General features: G+C 40.8%; 2 protein-coding genes across 5 annotated transcripts in view; one reads left to right on the top strand and one right to left on the bottom strand.

Annotated features, from left to right (window-relative positions):
- Positions 1 to 415: 415 nt before the first annotated feature.
- On the top strand, positions 416 to 3,719 carry lzic (leucine zipper and CTNNBIP1 domain containing). Its single transcript, XM_074645070.1, has 7 exons — positions 416 to 638; positions 1,050 to 1,186; positions 1,284 to 1,419; positions 1,973 to 2,071; positions 2,186 to 2,281; positions 2,503 to 2,584; positions 2,961 to 3,719. Exons 2-7 carry the CDS (start codon positions 1,086 to 1,088, stop codon positions 3,014 to 3,016), a joined length of 570 nt encoding a protein of 189 aa, XP_074501171.1. The 5' UTR covers positions 416 to 638; positions 1,050 to 1,085; the 3' UTR covers positions 3,017 to 3,719.
- Positions 3,720 to 5,767: 2,048 nt separating this feature from the next.
- Positions 5,768 to 18,685, bottom strand: part of clstn1 (calsyntenin 1) — a 57,483-nt gene continuing 44,565 nt past the window's right edge. For all 4 annotated transcript variants that reach the window (XM_074645004.1, XM_074645007.1, XM_074645003.1 and 1 more), the window contains 6 exons: positions 16,211 to 16,455; positions 14,412 to 14,582; positions 13,352 to 13,497; positions 13,027 to 13,162; positions 10,714 to 10,898; positions 5,768 to 8,993 (listed from right to left, as the gene is read on the bottom strand). In XM_074645004.1, the coding sequence (XP_074501105.1) occupies positions 8,799 to 8,993; positions 10,714 to 10,898; positions 13,027 to 13,162; positions 13,352 to 13,497; positions 14,412 to 14,582; positions 16,211 to 16,455 (1,078 nt within the window). In that variant the 3' untranslated portion in view covers positions 5,768 to 8,798. The remainder of the gene's footprint in view (positions 8,994 to 10,713; positions 10,899 to 13,026; positions 13,163 to 13,351; positions 13,498 to 14,411; positions 14,583 to 16,210; positions 16,456 to 18,685) is intronic.

The raw sequence follows: 18,685 nt of genomic DNA, 5'->3' as shown, positions 1-18,685 counted from the left end.
CATACCATCAAGCAGGGAGGGGCGGTAGCTGACAGTCTACAGGTACAGAGCAGGAGTGAGAGGAGGAGAGAAAGAGAGAGAGGAGTGTGATGCGGTGCGGGAATAGCAGACAAAATGAGTGACAGTCGGAAACGAAGCAGCATGTAAAATGATGGTATTATGGAAATGATAAGGTTTAGTGTAATTATATTGAATAATTTAAGTGATATATGTGCACACATACTAATCATAGGTCAAAACAGCTAAAGCTAAATTTGTCTGAATTATAAAAAGGCAGATGTGGTAAAATGAAGAGCCGTTTGGGAGCCGAAAGAGCCGGATCTTCTTGGTGAGCTGAGCCAAATGATCTGGCTCACTAAAAAGAGCCTGAATTCCCATCACTAGTCGAATCTGATTGGACAGTCAACACGGAAGTAGAGAAGTAGCCGCACCCACGCTGCTCCTGAGCTGCGTTCACGATCACAAATCTCCACAAACTAACAACGCCCCGTCTGACCAACACTAAACACTCTGTAACCGTCCTGGAAAGTAGTTATATATCCGAGGAATCTCTGTTAAAGGATCTAGTTAATTTTATTGTATATTCGTCAAGCTGGTGCAAATATTTAACTCATTACACAACAGTTTACAACAAAGAGGTGAGTTGTGTTCTCTTAGCATGCTAGTTAGCACCTCAGCTAACATAAACAACTTGGATATTTAACTCAATCTGAGCTTCCAGCTAAAACATTAATACACAGTTTGACAAGATAGCTGATGTTTTGATAAATGTTGAACAGTTTTGTTGTCATGTTATCTCCAATAACTCCATTCTGAGGAAGTCTAGACACTAACTAGCCTGCTAGCTTCACTTTAAGTTGTTTCTAGGTAGAATAGAATAAAAAGATTTATTGTCTTTATTGTATTAAATAGGAGGAGATTCACAGTTTGCCACTTCTGGTCAGTGCTTTAAAACAAATACTTGACAAGACTAAACGAGGCAGATAAAACATAGAACAGGTCCAGTGAGTTCCATATTTGTTGACTGTGTTTTATTCTGTTTTTTTCAGTCTCCACAGGTTGTGAATAAGATTTTTTAACAAAGCATGGCTTCTCGGGGGAAATCAGAAACTGGAAAATTGAGGCAAAACATGGAGGAGCAGCTTGACAGACTGATGCAGCAGCTGGCTGATCTGGAGGAATGCAGGTGCATCTTATTAGAGACATTAGACTGTTTATAGCTGGCAAGTGATGATCTAGTCTAGTGTTAGTTTCTCATCCTTTCATTCTGTGTTTTATTCCAGAGAAGAACTGGATGAGGAAGAGTATGAAGAGACGAAAAAGGAAACCTTGGAGCAGCTGAGTGAATTCAATGAGTCCCTGAAGAAGATCATGACAGGAGACATGACACTGGTGGATGAACTCAGTGGGATGCAGCTGGTAGGTATAGACAAATCAATGGATAATGTGCAAACTACTGTGTATTCATACATGACATTCCTGTGGTGTAAGACAGTCCAAAAAAATATGAGTTAACATGAACAACTCTCCCAAATCCAGTGCTAAACTCAAATTTGTGATCTCATAACATATAAATTCTGTAACTGCTCCATAGAAGATGAATGGGTAAATATGTTATAGATGACACTGAGAGCATCCAGGGGGGATGTTCTGGGTATATTTGTACATTTTCTGTTTCATAATTGACAAAACTACAATAATATAAAGCTCATTTGGGTATAAAAAAAAGAAAATAAGCGTTCTGTGGGTCCACAAATCCAGTCTCCCATTCATACTTATTCCCATTTAGACTTACTTCTCTGGTTTCTGGCTTAAAGAGAGTCACTCATGTTTGTTTTTATGTCATTGGAATTCTTAATTTGGGTGGTGTTCCCCTTTAAGGGTGATTTAAAGAGGTTATAGTTTAGAGATCAGGTATCTTAAAATAATCCAGTTTAAACAGTGATTTGTGAAACCTTTCTGTCATCATCAGGCAACCCAGGCTGCCATCAGCCAAGCTTTCAAAACCCCAGAGGTGATCCGACTGTTTGCTAAGAAGCAGCCGGGACAGCTGAGAACCAGACTAGCAGAGGTTTGTACATGTTTAATCCAGCTGCTCAATCACTCCTCATTAGTGTTTATTTATCTGTGCGTTGCTTCTTGGCCTGAAAATCGTCCCAACCAGTGTGTGATGTTCTGTGCACAGATGGACCGAGATGTCATGGTGGGGAAACTGTCGCGGGCCGTGTACACGCAGCAGAAAATGGAAATCCTCACAGCCTTGAGGAAACTTGGAGAGAAGGTGAGGAACGCTCACAGCAGAGATGTGATGTTTTTCCACAGGTTCGTGGTGATTCAGAGGCTCGTGCTCATGAGTCCACACCACTTATTTTAGTCAGCTGTCACTCAGCTGACAGACCGGTTGCTACAACAGGCTGAAATCTCACTTCAGGAGGAACATTTACAACATTTTAAACATAATTGTCTGATCAAACCTGATGCATTATTTCTGTTTGTGGACAGCTCACTGCGGAGGACGAGACTTTTCTCATCGAAAACGCTACAGCTACTCTGAGCCAGTTTGAAAAAGTGACGGCAAACTTAGGTGAGAATAAAGATGTGATTTCACTGATATAACCAAAGTTTTCTATTTACACTAGAATTAAAAAAAAACTCATATTACACATTGTATTTATGTTTTTGTATATTATACACATAACTGTATATATTCCTTTTTATCTCTTATTTTAGTGCTACTTTTATATAGTTTGCTCTATTTGAGTTCCTATTTTATTTATATTTTTAATTCAAATATTTTGAACATCTGTTCATACATTTTCTATGTGTGTAGTGTGAAGGGCTACAACTACATTTCATACATTTCATTGTGCAATCCTGTATTAAATTCTTAAAATGTTTAACCATATTAATCAAGTTATTGGAAGGATATTCATATTAACTTTGTTTTGTTTCTCTTTCAGGCTCCGAAGACAAAATCCTGGCTTTAGCGAGCTCTGGTGTGAAAACTAAAGCGTAGTAATCCTACAAAATGTTTATTTTATCTCTGTGTCTTTTAACTATGTGCCAATCGATCGTTGATTTTTTTGTAAATAACCAGTGCACTTCTAGGTGTTGCTGTATAGACGCTAACACTTTTTAAACAGTATTGTTTTATAGCCCTTGACTTTTTGTAAATGTCTTTTATTCGTCCAGATGTAAAGTTGTATTATAGGTACGAGCATGTGATTGTGAATGTGACGACACGTACGTGAATGTATAAATGATAGTCCGGGCAGTTCATGAGAAATACTCAATGTTGTGATTTGTGCTGTATTTCTTATTGGGTTGCTGCGTCTATCGGTCTTAAAACCTGCATCATTGTTGTTGTTTTTAAGATTGTTGATTTCCTGTATGAGTGCTGCAAATATTCAAGATGTCATTTTATTTTAATTAAACTGTGCTGTTTACAGGGATTTGGACTAAATAACTGAAATACTACACAAAAGAGAACTTTGAAGTACACTACTGTCTAAAGACAGCTCCACTAGTAACAGTATGCATACAGTACGACTCGACAATATCACATTTTTCAGTGTGGGTTTTCAAAGCAATCAAACTATCTATACATCCAGATAGTCAGCACCTGAATCACAAAGGGTTTATAATTGTTAAATAAAAGAGGAACGGCAGTAATGAGTCACCGCTGTCTGACAGGAATAAATGGAAACGTAGCAGAATAAACACAACTACAGTACGACCTCTTTTTCAGATTTAAATCTGTCTGTCTCAACAAAATATTTGTCTTTATGAGCCTGCATGGAAACTGTGTTTATCCAGTGCAAACATAGTATTATAGAACATTATAGCTAGTTAAAATTAGCTCCAATCTGGACTGAAAAAAACATGATCAGAACCAGTTTGCCTGCAATGTGATTAGGATTAGTCGCCATCTGTTAAACACCGCCGAGGGGTCTTGTGATGGTTTCAGCGTCCGTCTCATGAGTGATTCAGTTTGATTAACAGCCTGTTTGGACGTTTAACAGCCAGCGAACACGAGGTCACTTTACAGGACCAGATGCAGCCCGCGCTGTTTGTTCACAGTGTCCTCGCTCAACACAAAAAAAAGGATAAAAATACCTCTTCAGTCACTAGACATGAGTGATTTGAAAGAACAAACCGGAGGGCTGAATATGAAATAGATTTTTACCTCGGAAAGAACGAAAGGATCATCTTGAATATAAAAAATAAGGAGAATATACATCGAGGACTACACCTGGATATTTATATATGTTGTCAGGTGTTCCCATTATTTTGGCCACCCTCTATAAGTTCATTGATTATTAAGCATTATTACACGGCTTTGTTGAAATCTCGATTCTGATTGGTCCAACGCGGCGTTCTACGGTCTGTTATTTCTTAATAGCAGGCTGTTGCTATGAATGAAGTTGAACCTACAGTATTTAGATCTTAAAAGGTACAGTATGTAGGATTTGGCGGCATGTAGTGGTGTGGTTGCAGATTGCAACCAACTGAGTACCCCTCCGCTCAAGCGTATCGGAGAACTACGGTGGCCTTCAGGTGGCGTAAAAACGTGAAAGTCTCTCTCTAGAGCCAGAGTTTGGTTTGTCCGTTCTGGGCTACTGTAGAAACATGGTGGACTCCGTGAAGAGGACCAGCTCCCTATGTAGATATGAAGGGCTCATTCTAAGCTAATGAAAACACAACGATTCTTAATGTCAGGTGATTATACACTAATGGAAACATCTATCCATCCAGGCGATCCCAGCTGACATCGGGTGAAGGTGGAGTACACCCTGGAAAAGGTCTCCAGACTATCACAGGGCTGACACACAGAGACAGACAACCATTCACTCACATTCACACCTATACGGGAGATTTAAAGTCAACAATTAACCTGCATGTCTTTGGACTGTGGGAGGAACCCGGAGAAAAGATGAGAACATGAATATTATATTCCACTTCTGCTAATCAATCCCCTGAAATCCTACACACTGGTCCTTTAATGTCACAATGTTTAAACATTAATCATGTTTGATATTCAGCTTTGAAGTTTCTTTCAATGTCTGTAAAAAAAAAAAAAAAAAAATCAATGGTGTTTGTCTTATACGACGGAGAATTAGGGCCACTTTGAGGGGGAAAAATCGGAGATTTTGAGAATAAAGTCATATTACAAGAAAAGAAGTTGTAATATTATGAGAATAAAGTCATAACTTTACGAGAATAAAAGTAATTTCCTCCTCCACAAGAGTCAGTTTCCCCATCAGGTCCGTGTGGTTCTTTCTTCAGAATAAACGCAGTTTCTTGCACAATCTTTTCAAGGTCCTGATACTGATGATAATGTGGTGCTGATGTGACAGAAGATGAAGTATTTGGTTATTTATGAAACCTAAGCTAAGGTATAACTTCACAAGATCCTCATTTTCACACAGTTGCAAAATAATACATAAAATTACTACTTTATAATGACTTTATTCTCATATTACAACTTTTTTCTTATAAACCTATGACTTTAATCTCAAAATCTCAGGCGTATTTTTTCCCCTCAGTGTGGCCCTAATACTCCGTCGTAGTTTTATGTATTCATTTGATTTGATTTGATTTGTTTCACCTAATTTCATTTTCACCACCAGAGGACACTAACGCTCAAGATTTAAACCACTTTCACAGAATCACTGCACAGGGTGTGAACCAGCAGCATTACAGTCTACACTACTCACAGTGCCAAGTGATGATGGAATGGAAGAAGAACCAGAGCAGACAGCAGTTATACCCCATCTCATCATCCTTTATTTTTGTTTACGAGCAAGCATCGACTTCACTACAATTTGCCTTCCAATTGGTAGAAAAGTGAGAGCAGCTCCAACAAGCACAAAGGAAGCATTCTGACAACTTCGCCTTCAGTTTTGAGCACATTTTTAAAAGAAAAGAAAAGAAAAACAAAAAATATATATATATTTATATATATCTGGAGTGTCGTGGGACGCGTGAGACAGACAATCTGAGAATCAGTAGTGTCTCCTGTCTCACGGCGCCACATGGAACGTACACAAACTTTGTGGTTCATGCAAAGTAAATTCCCCTTAAATCTTAGTGTTATTACAGTATGGCTGCATTTCAGTTTGTTTAGGCAGTGACATTCAATTCAACCAACTTTACACTTAGCTCAGAGGGGGGGCTGATCAGAAAGCAGTAAAACTGGAGATGGTGTGATGGAGTCACCGTGGACTTGACTCGAGAGTCAGCGTGCACATATCAGTGACCCACGGTTTTAAAAATCGTAGATGAAACGTGGACATTAAAGTGTTTGTAATGAAACGGAGAATTTCGACAGGCTTATACTCTTGTGAATTTTTCATGCTGCCCTCAAAATCATTTCTCAACAACTCAGGCAATAGGACGCTGTTCAAAATTACCTTCCACTATACACAAATAGGTTAACAGTATACCTCCCATGTATGCTGCCAAAAGCAAGTTCGTAATGTACTGTACATCTTTTTAAAGGTGGATGATTTTAGTACAATATCTATAGAAGATACAATATGGATCTACTTCTTCTACACATCAACATGGACACATGACATCTATGTAAAACGTTTTTTCACTTTTCGATAAAACTAGCGGTGGACTATCGTTACAACAAACTGAAACAAGATGTAATCCTCAGCTCTGTAAAGAAGTCTATTAAACAAAATACAAAAAAAAATAAAAATAATAATAAAAATTGCCACAAATAAAATGTTTTTTTTTTTTTTTGTTAGACCTGCTAATTTGAAAATGATCGGAAAAAGGCACTCCCATCTCAGCCGGCTCAGACCTGGCCCCCTTTTTGTTTTATTAAAAGTCCAAGTCACTGTTCACTACATTTCCATTTAAAATGATAAATTAATTGAACCAAAGAAGAAACAACTGTGAGACTCAAACCGACAAAAAAAAGAAATGTGTTTTTGAATTAAATTTTGGCCTCCGGAAACAGATTTGCATGCAAAATACGAGATCATTTCTAATCCCGATATAATGCCACCGAAATCTGATCTGCTTGAATTAAATGCAGGTTTTAACTTGGTACCCGAAAAACATGAGACAAACACTAAATAGTTTTAAGCGTGTATCTGGTTTGGTGTGAAAGATATATACAACAGTGATGGACAACAGTGTCTTGAGAGGAGATAGACGTTTTCCCAATCAATTGTATAAGCTTTATACTAATACCAGAAGGAAAAGAAGTTTACCAAATGTAAACAAATATCTTAGAACAACTCTACAGTACAGTTCCATGTACAATAAAATCTAGTGGTCTACGGCAACAAAAATATCTCATTGTTAAAGATTCAAACAAGATTCATGTTTTAAAGCGTTTTTGTAAAACATGCAGTCGTAACCGTCAAGGTTCGGTGCATGTTTTGCAAACAGGAAAACAGCTTTAAAAATGTAATATATGTTTTATTATTTCAGGTTTAAATAGCCGCGCCGTGGAAAATAAACTTGCAACAAAGCAATCCTGAAAAAGTACTTTCATTTCATTTCTCTCCCCCAAAACAATGCCAGCGACTGCACTCATCAACCACTAAAAGCTGTCTGTCATAAATCTGCTCTTTCAGTAGTTTTTTTTTTCTTCCTCCCTCTACTTCTGTCAGCAGCACGAAAAAACGCTTTTAGGAAATCTTTCTACTCGTCCAAACACACCGCTTCATACCCATATTTCAAGATCCAACAGCGCCGCAGTACCCGCTGGCCCGGCGCTCGTACCGTTCCGCACGAAAATGTCAATTTGTACATTAAGCGTTTCTCCGAGTACGATTACTCTGAACAAAAAGAAAATCCCTTCTGTACAACAGTGAGATCTATTGGGAATGAAATACACTGACGCCTGGAGTCGAGCATCGCCACCTGTGCAAGCAAAGCAAAGCAATGTATGAAACCATCCACCCGTCCCGCCTTTACGAGAAAGCAAAAAGAAATGAAAAATGGACGCCACTTTGTCGTGGAAACCTCTGCTCAACAGTCCCGGGTTTCTCATCATCATGAAGCAGACATTTTTGTTTTTGTACAAGCGTGATGGGAACAGCTTTTTTTTGCGGAAATTTAGCGACATGCTACAGCCTGTTGTGACACGAATATTCTACATTACGAACTGCGTCATTTTTAGATATTGGACCCCGTTGAGTAGGCCTTCACTAACACATCCAACTAATTACATGGTTTTATTCATATTTACAAAATCTTTAAAAAGCAATTTCTCTACACATATGACTTCTCAAAATATCCTCATGCACTAAAAAGAAGTTAAAAAAAAGAAAAAGAAAATGTGGTCTACTTGTTAAAAAGCGTCATTTCACTGTGGACAAGAAAACTCAAGTCAAAGCTATACGTGAGATTAGCGAATCTAAAAGCAAAGAATATACATTAAGGGGGGGAGAAAACGTCTCCATTTGAAAGCTTTAACGTGTGAGAGAGAACAAAAAAAAGTGCAGGGTTGGCTTCCTCACACAGTTCAGAACAAATGTAGGCCAAGATTTCCTGGGAATTAAAATATAATAAATAAAAAAATAAACAGTAAAAATCAGCAATCCGGTGATGACTACACTACACTGAGTACCACCACTAAGAGAACAACAGGAAAGCCTTGACCATATAGATACGCTGAAGGGAACTTTTCTTTTGCTTTTTTGTATATTATTTTTTTTACATCATGGCTCCTTGTAAGGGGAAGAGGGGGTCTGTGTGTGTGTAGAGCAGTGAGTGTGTGTTGGTGATGTGTGTGTGTTTGAGCTTGTGTTCTATGTGTGTGTGTTGGTGTTTTAGTAAGTAAGGGTGGAGTCGTCCCACTCCAGCTGCTGCTGTCTGCTGGCCCCCTGCTGGTCCTCCGGCTCGGCGCCCTCCTCGTCCTCGCTGCTCTCTGACTCAGCGCTCGTGATGTCGTCTTCCTCCTCTCCGTCCTCGCTCTCCTCCTCCTCTTCCTCCTCCTCCTCGCTGCTGTGCTGGTCCTCGTACGTCTGCGTCAGAGAAGAAAAGGGTAAGGGGGGGAGAGGAGGGTGCGGTTGTTTGTGAGAAGAGGTCAAATAGGGCTGTCAAAGTTAACACCATAACGCATTAACACATCACTAATTTCTTTAATGCACCAATGCAACTAGCGGATTTTAGGTTGTAGCGGGATCACTTTTAAAGCTAGAGTGAAGATACTGGCATCATATCAAATTATAAAACCTAAGGAATCCATTGGTACCAACCATGTCATACTAGCTTGTCATGAAGGAGGTTAAATAACGCTCCAAACTTGCGCTAAATTTTAGCGACGAAAAACTGTCATGGCCATTTTCAAAGGGGTCCCTTGACCTCTGACCTCCAGAGATGTGAATGTAAATGGGTTCTATGGGTACCCACGAGTCTCCCCTTTACAGACATGCCCACTTTATGATAATCACGTGCAGTTTTGGGGCAAGTCGTAGTCAAGTCATTCCGGGTTTGAAAGCTGGGAGCAGCAGCGCACGAGGGAAAGCGTTCGTCCAATCAGGTGCCTTGTGTCTAGCGGCAGCCCATCAAGCGTCCAACGCTGGGAAGCGAGGCGATCCCTCTCGATAAAAAATGTCCCTGTGGACACGTAGCGTCACTCTTTAAGTTAAGATTCAAGTCACTGGATTATTGTGACCACAGACTGTATATAAGAAGTGGACATAGTCACCGTGACGTCACCCATTGGTTTGTGGACCGCCGTTTTGAAGCTTTGAGTTCGGTATTTCGGCAGTCGCCAGCTTGGTTTTTTGCAAGTACAACCGAACGCTAAGTGTAATAAGACATTTATAGGCGACCAAAATGTTACAATTAACTTTGATGAACTGAAAACACTCTGTGAAAGAGTTAAAGTTGTAAGGCGAAAACACGGACAACTCCCCAGACCGGACAACGCTGGGGTAGCGACCTGTCAATCACAAGATAGTCCCGCCCTAAAGCATCCCCTGCTTTATGGTCTATCTGACTCTAAATGGGACCATAATTTACTAAATGAACATCATGCTGTATTGAAGAAGACTTGAAACTAGTGATTGAGATCATAAACTCATGTTTACAATGTTTCCTGAGGTAATAAATCAAGTGAGAAGTAGGCTCATTTTCTCATAGACTTCTATACAATCAGACTTATTTTTGCAACCGGAGGAGTCGCCCCCTGCTGGCTGTTAGAGAGAATGCAAGTTTAAGGCAATTCTGCTTTGGCTTCACTTTTTCAGACTCCGGAGGTAGCCCACTGATTGTGACTAGCTGTCAGCAAAGAAAAATTATACAATTAGTTGCAAGCCCACACATGACTCAAAAAGGCACGAGTCCACTGTGCAAGTATTTATACGCTGCCTACAAGCTGACTCATTTATTTGAAATTTTCACTTTGGACTTTTATTGTCTGGGGCCAAAAATGCTCTAAATCTCCACAAGATGGTTCCACAAAAATAATCTAAATATAGATATATAAATCTTTTATTTTAATTAGCGAGGTAACACTCCCTAAATATCTAGAACAAAGTCCCCCCCCCATCCCCACAGGGCTGTCATGAGCTCAGACTAAACTAGGCCACAATCACAACATCACCCAGAGAGCATTAGGAGGTGAAAAGCTGTCTCGGCTGCAAACCCGACCACATTTTGTTGAGGTTGTGAAATCCGGTTTCTCGGGGCTAATCACCAGAGATATGTGCACTCATTGTGTGTGTTTTGTTTTTTTACCTCCATGGGGTTGACGGTGATGGTGAGGGCCGAGTCGTCCCAGTCCATCTCGTTCTCCTTGCCGCTCTCCTGGTCCGTCATGGTGCGCTGGTGTGCGGCTCGGATGCGGAACACGCCCAGGATGATCATAAACACCAGGAAGCTCACGCACACCACAATGACAATGGTTGCGGCGCTGGGAACAACTGGGATGAAGCAAACAAACAAACACACAATGACGGGTTAAACTATGTTCAGTTTGCACATAAAAACCCCCCGTTGTGGCTTCATGTGGGGAGACACACAGCGTCCTCGTCTGTCTGAGGACATTTCAAGGGCTTTAGTTTCACGGTGAGCCGGCAGCGCTGATGTTAATGGCTCCTCAGTAAACTGCAGATGAAATGCTTTCGGCATCTCTAGGTGTGTGTCTTTCTTTATAAATAGCTTTGCCCGGTCTCGCTCCAGCCTGCTCCACTTTGCCCCATGTTAGCAGTAAAAGGGCCTCTCTTTTTTGCGTGGCGGGCTTAGTGAGCCTGACAGCCCGACAGGATTACTGAGGCCGGGAAATAAAAGGTTGTTTTCAGACCACTGCGTGTACAGATGTCACAGGCAGCACTCAAGTGTAATCCCTAAACTGACCAGTGTTTCACACGTGCCCTACTTCTGGTTAACAGATTGTAATCCATCCCCAGCAATGCTGACCACACAAGAGGCCACATCTTTATTCTACAGCAACAACAATTAAAGCAGATTACTAGTTTGATTACTGACGTTTGGTAGTAGAGAGGAACTATTGTGCTCATTTTCTGGTTCATACTTGTATTTTGGGTTTCTACTAGAACATGTTTACACACTTTAATGCTCAAAAAATGCTTTATTTTTCTCGTACCGGCTGTGCTGCAGCTTTTCACCCTCTGTCTGAAACGCTCTGTTTGAGCTCCTGTCCTGACCTGTGTGATTGGTCAACCAAACCAAACTCTTTGGACTCCGCTCCAGCTCCGCTCTAACCGTCAAACTAGCCGCTAGGCAAGTATTATACAAATGTGTTACTTGGTGACATCACCATGTTACGGAAGAAAAGGCGGGACTTAGAGCAAGGTTCAGGAACAGTGTTTCTGTGGGGGAGAGTAACTCCCTTTGTCGTGGACTTTGTAACTTTGCAGACCTTTTAAATGCACAAAGAAAACGATATAACACACTAAATAGGGCTGCACAATGAATCTAAATTTTATCGAAATCGCAATATGGCCGGATGAGGAGGAAATCTCAGTATTTGTTAAAGGTGAAATGTGTGACAAAATACCATTTTAAATTAAATATTGTGTTGCTGCAGAGAAGTCCTGGCATACACATCGTATTATTTTGACTTTAGAAAACATCTTTGTTTGGTACAGATCCCCGTAAAAATCACACTAGTTTTAATATGTTATATCGCAAATCGTACCACAATTGCAATATCTGTCAAAATAATAACAATTAGATATTATTAACACTAAAGGAAAGGAAAAAAAGCTCTTTAAAAAAAATGCTGCAATTCGGTGAAGTTTCAGAAGGCAACAGTTGAATCATTTTTCATGAAGTGATTGTAAAATATATATCATGATGCCTGAAAATTTGTGTTTAGGTGAGCTGTAAACAATCTCTACATGTATAAAAACTAGAAGAGTCAGTGTTGTGTTGTTTTTGTGTCCTTTAACATGATGACCAGTTCAACAAAACGACTTTACTATTGTCTTATGTCAGGATCAGACTACACGATATTTTTGACGGTTACGATGGTCACTATGTCAGATTAGACGACAGCGACACATGACAGACTACACGTCAGTCCCCTGTTCTGACAATACGCAGTCTCCCGGCACCGCCGTCTTAATATACGGGCTTACAGTTGCTCTGGGAAGGTCCGATGACATCATTCTGCATAATAAGTAGCCATGTGCTTCTGTTTACAGCTGTGTGCATCTGGGCTCAGCCGGTCAAAACACATTGTGGAAAAAAAATCAAACATGCTGGACTTTCTGTCGGGACATCGTGAGGCGTACCAGACGCTGCATCGGTTGTCGAGTACTGTGACACACTACACGAGATAAAACAATCTATTTTCGCACACGACACTCATTTATCGTTCCCGATCCGAGTCGACACCCTACGACGGCCGTGTCGGGGGCTATAATCGGGCTGATATCGTGTAGTCTGAACCGGGCAAGACAGATATGCTTCAGTAGAGGTAAAAAAAAAAAAAGTGGACACAGTCTTGGTTTGCATGATGATAAGGACGATGACAGAAACATTCTGTATTGTTGTTTTTTTAATTTATTTTTAATGCGTCAGTACCTGAGGCCTGATGAGCGTTGACCAGGTTGTGACCAGACAGATCCACAGAGGCGTGATGCACGGGGTTAATGAAGTTGGGCTGCACAATGGCATTGTTGGCATGCTCCACAGGATTGGCTGTGTGGATTACATTCACCTAGAAAGAATAAAAGAAACAAAAACAGTAACGCACATGTATAATGTCACAAAATGTTGTCAACAGATCTCCATTTTAGCTTCAAGTATTGCAAGGAGACGATAACATCAGGGCCCTGCTTGGCACTCCTCTCTGTTGTGGATGCGTCACACTGTGATGTGACGTAGCTGACAAAATGCTCAGTCATACCTCGACCTTGAAGTCGTTGCTGATGTAGCGACCGTTGAGCTCGGAGCACACCAGTTTGAATTTCCTGTCGAAGAGAGCCTCGGTGTGCCAGTTCTTGTAACGGATTAGATGCAGGACCTGCTCGTAGTTGGCCATGGTGTTCACACCTGGAGCACACAGAGAAAGTGTCAGAAAAGCTCTCTGAAGTAGAGTATTGTTGTGGAATCTCATGTTTGTAAAAAGATTGTGGCTTTAAGATGATTTAGAAATGTAAAAATGAGACCCTGAGAGACGCTAGATTTGGTTACTCTGACTTCAATCCCATCCTTTTTCCTTAAGGGACCCTTTTTCTATTATTGAGTAAACTGATCACCCCTGACTAAGAGACATATTTTATAGATATTTCATATTATATTCAATGCATAACAATAACAGTACAGGGCAACTGATAAACTGTACAATTAACCCAAATAGTGAGCACAATAACTGCAGGAAGTTTGTGTAAAACGAGTGATTTGGATGAATATTGAGCAGATTGTTTCCCGTGAATAATGTATAAGAGATGAGTTTTCCTGTTATTTTTAGGACTTTTAATACACTTCTGTCTGTATTGTGTACATATTTTTTAATTTATAATAATCATTCCTACTTAATAGGCTTCTTTTTTTGACAAATTCAGTGTTTTCCTCAGCCATTAGGTCTTTGGTTGTTTAAACTGTGTACTTTTCTAATGCAGTACCGTGCCCTTATCCTGTTTATATATTAAATGATAATCCAAGCTTTAAAAATAACAATTTCATTTAGTTTTCTTCACAGAAGTGAATGAAATGCTGAGATATAGGTCAACTGTAAATTATTTCTTACACCCCTTAAAATCATGAAGGCCTGAGGACCCCCCTGTGAAGCTTTGGAGCCCCAGGTTGGGACCAATGCTCTAGTAAACTTTAAATACCTACACATGTACATATGGTTACATATTTTTTATTTGTTTATGTGAGGCGTCTGTATTGAACAAAGAATCTTATGTAAAGCTCTCATTATATCATCGCTGTGTGCTAGTTCGCTCTGTGTGTCTGTGTACCGGTGATGACGAGGCCCAGGTTAGAGGAGCTCATCTCCAGGCTACGCTGCTGCAGCTGGGACATGTCCACCTCCAGGCCCTCGTGCTCCCCGTCCAGCTCGTCTCCCACCACGGTCACTTCACACGTGTCCAGGTTGTGCATGATCTCCTCTGACACCACCGTCTCTTGGACTGAATGAACAACGGAGAAAAAAAGATTTAGAAAGAGGAGCTGTTCTCAAATGTAGGATTGTCCGTTGAGCCTGTAATGTTGTTAGTGTTAAAGGAGCACTTCTATATAACATGTCGGACTCACGATGGACAGTTTAAATAAATATGAATCAAATCGATGCAGCAGAACCAGAGATATCGTCTTTTGTATTCGATGCATTCTTCTTCCTTGTCGAAACCTGCCACCTAAATTACCCACAATGCAACCCCATTGCTGACAGAGATTAGGATGTATTATGCTAGTAGCAGCTAATGCAGCCTCGAGCAGCTAGCCCATGGATGTATAATAATGACTGGATATCGTACGCCAAGATGGTGCCAAAAAAGTTTTCTAGCTTCCGGGTTTACTTCCGGGTTATGCGATCCACTGAATATGCGCAGTAGTGTTTCTCCCACTCGGCCCATAGACTTTACATTGTGATGCGTATTGTGCCGTATCCAGGTCTTACTATAAATCCATGCGCTAGCTTCAAGCAGAGATGTGGTTACAGAGGGCTGGTAAGATCACTTCTTTCTAACTCAACACCTTCGAGCAGGGTCTGAAATGAACTGTTTTCGCTAAGTATTTTTTTTTGTCTGCCACTCATTTGTCTGTCAACACTTTTATGTAGATGAATTAAAAAAAACAAAAAAAAAAAAACATCCACAGAGCCTTTAGAAAGGTGCATAAAGATATGGCTTTTTCCTGAAAAATAATTTAAGATTGTGAATTAATTGTTTTAAAACATTTTGGCGGGTCAAAAATGAAAGCTTTGTTTATCTCTGTGGAAGATGTTCGGTTTCCACTTCTAACAAGGCTTGTGAGCCAACAGTAAAACGACGTTGGAATCTCTGGGTTGCCAGTTAGAGTGGAAAAAAACGGATAAATGGCTGAGATTGATGGTAAGTGTCTGGCAACGACTTGTTGTAAAGCAAATGCAATGGAACAGGGGGATGGAGAATGTGACATCTAGTGGCTGAATGTTATCAATGTTGTCAATAGCACCTTTCATTTTACTAGATTTGAATAGTCCAGCTGAGGCAGCCTGTCTTCTTCATTTTACTTATTCCATGCACATCCAGTTTGCACCGTTTGACTCAGTGGAAGCTGCTATTACGTGATTCTTACTCTGTGACATCTCTTGTCTGTTGGTTGATGAAGGTGGGGCAGCAGGTAATAGCAACAGATCTCCGTAAAGCCCTTTTGTCCCATATGGCCTGCTGTTCACCACAGGCCACTGTATCTCCCCCCGTATCTGCGTCACGTCTATTGTCTCTCCTCGTCTTAGGTCGTATACGCGCCTGACAGATGGCTGGCTGGTCACTGCCCCTCCCACAAAGTGGTAAACAACTTATCTCTTTCCTCCCTCGCTCTGTCTGTCCAATCCCTTCAGCCTCACGGGCATAATCCTCACCATCACCTGCTACTGTACATCTACACCACTATCAACTGTACATTCAGTGTTTAAGGTAATTCAACCCAGGCAACAGATGAGGCAGTGTATATAAATCAGAGGATGAGCAGCGAACAACACAACTAATCCACTGAAAAATGGGTTAACTATATCTACATTATCTGGAGTTAACGTAGGGGACATATGTGCTCTCACCCGTAGGGTCGTCATCAGCTCCCTCTGCCGCCTCAGACTCGGTGTCGGCCTCCACCTCGCGGGTGATGGTGCTCACGATGCGTAGCTCGGGGAACAGCGTCACACCTTCCTGGCTCTCGAATTCGGCAGCGCTGCGGGCGAAGTGGTCGATGCCGCTCAGGCTGATCTTGGGCTCTTCGGGCTGCAGCACCATCACATAACCTTCGGCATCTGGCACCGTCACGCAGGACTCCTCGTTGAAGCATCTGTGGGAAGATTTCAGTGTGAATACCTGGGAAACTAGTTCTTTTATTTTGATAAAGTTGCTGGTTCTCCCTCTGCTTTGAAAGAAAAAAGGTGCATTTTGAATGTGCCTTGCCTCCATAATCTAATGTGTCCAGTTCAGGCAGGGCGATGAGGAAAGACAAAACACTTAAAGATGGACTATTACAGCTTCAGAGCAAACGTGACAAATGAAAGTGAATAAATTCGGGGGCCAGGTGCATAAAGCTCTGTGTAGATTCACGGCTAAAGGCAAGGCAAGTTATTTATTTAGCACATTTCAGCAACGAGGTAATTCAAAGTGCGATACATAAAACATCAAAGCATCGAGACCGCGTGTACGCACAAAGACAGAAATATGCATACGCATTATTTCCGTTAGATTTATAAAGCTGCACAAACGCCGGATCCTGCTTTATAAATCTCTATCATTGGGGAACTGGGTGCACGCGCACAAGTCTCATTTACACACCCAAAGTTATATATATAGCCATATTAATTGTATCCTGTCTGATCTACAGTAAATCTATTCATATCCTGAAGTCTGTTTTTATTTTTAAAGTTTGTCTTTATTGAACTTATTAATTAATGTGGCTAAAGACATGAAACCATCTGGCCTGGTTGAAGAATTCCTCCCACAGTGTTTGTGCCCAGATGTAATCAAATTCCCTCCAGAGCGTTCCTGAGATATCGCTTTCACGAGAACAGGACGGATGTTGCGGACGGATGGACAGACGGACAACCTGAAAACACGATACCTTTGGCTACAGTTGTAGCTGTTATAAAAGTAATAACACAATCAGTCTTATTGGCAAACAACCTAAAAACATTGTCTCTCCACTTATATTCCATCTCCTCATCGTATCACCTGCAGCTATCAGCTAAAACCTTTTGCACGCCTGAGGCCTGGACTACGAAGCAGGATTTGTGGTTAGCGAGGTAACTTCAGGGTTAACCCTTCTGGGTTTTCCGTCCTACGAAGGAGGTTCTCTTCTTACCGGGGTAGATCGCCATGGTAAAATATGCTGAACAGCTAACCTGCTCCGGAGCAGGTTATGTTCCAGACAAGAGATCAGCTCGTATAAAAGCACCGCCTATTGACCAATCAGAGCTCAGTGCGGTGATCGTATGATAATATTACACACATACGAAGAAGTTTAAGTCATAATCCAGACTAAAAACAACACAGTTTAAACTGACAGATGCAAGAAGGACAGCTGGCTGGATGCTGTGGGTGTTTACCGCTTTGAATTATGTTTTTATAATTATTTTTTTACTTTCTTTTCAGTCCGTTTCAGAGACGGGGACGCAGCTGAAAGAAGGATGAAATAATAACACACGCCGCAACTTTGATAATGGGCATAATTAGGTGTAATTCATTCATCCATTACATGTCGTAAAGCTATTTTTATCTAGACGACTAAATCTGACTTTTGAGTGTTCCGTTAAATTAATAAATCTGTTAATTTACGCATTCACACATCAGGAGTTTTTTCTTTTGCCAGCTGTTCTTCCTGCATTTAGTAGCTTCAACTGTGTTACTTTTAGTTTGAATTATGTGTTTAACTTCTTCGTATTTGTCTAATATAGTTTGCTCTTCCTTTGTAAGATGTGCCGCTCCGCCTGCAAGTCTGTAGACTTGTCCATGCCTGTGATTGGTCATAAACTGCAGACACCGCCCCGTTCATGTGAACACGCTCATATCCAGACTGAGAAACCCTGGGTTGATTTACCGAGTTGATAACTAGCGTCGTAGGACCGCTTAGCGTGATCTTGTTTGTTAGGGTTAGTTAAGCCAGATAACTAGAAGATACTCTGGGTATGTTGAACTCGCTTCGTAGTACAGGCCTCTGGACTAAAGTATGCGTGAGGCGTGCACATTCTTCCTTTATAAATACCACTTCCTCTGTGGGGTTTTTGGCTTCTCTGTGTTCATCTGGCTCCTGGACTTCAACAATGGAAAAGGAAACTTGTTTCACCCTAGAAGATTATCACCTGAGAATCTCTAAAAGCTGCGAAGTAATAAAATTGGTCTGATAGAAATGGCTGAAGAGCAATTTTTGAATCTCTATTCAGGAGTAATTGTGTGCAGTTTTATGTGCTCCAACAGGTCAGATATGTAGTAGGTACTAAGAAATACTATGAAAGGAAACATAAAAACACAGGAACATATTCTCGTCTAGTATTTGTAAACAGGTGAACTTAATGGTGCGG

The sequence above is a fragment of the Sebastes fasciatus genome, chromosome 8 (genome assembly GCF_043250625.1).
Source record: "Sebastes fasciatus isolate fSebFas1 chromosome 8, fSebFas1.pri, whole genome shotgun sequence".
Taxonomy (NCBI): Eukaryota; Metazoa; Chordata; class Actinopteri; order Perciformes; family Sebastidae; genus Sebastes; species Sebastes fasciatus.
This window is presented reverse-complemented; position numbering and strand designations above follow the sequence as displayed.

Coding starts and splice junctions, on each gene's coding strand:
- lzic (XM_074645070.1), top strand. CDS start 1,086: ATGGCTTCTCGGGGGAAATCAGAAACTGGAAAATTGAGGCAAAACATG. Junction 1,187..1,283: donor GCTGATCTGGAGGAATGCAG/GTGCATCTTATT, acceptor GTTTTATTCCAG/AGAAGAACTGGATGAGGAAG. Junction 2,072..2,185: donor TGAGAACCAGACTAGCAGAG/GTTTGTACATGT, acceptor TTCTGTGCACAG/ATGGACCGAGATGTCATGGT.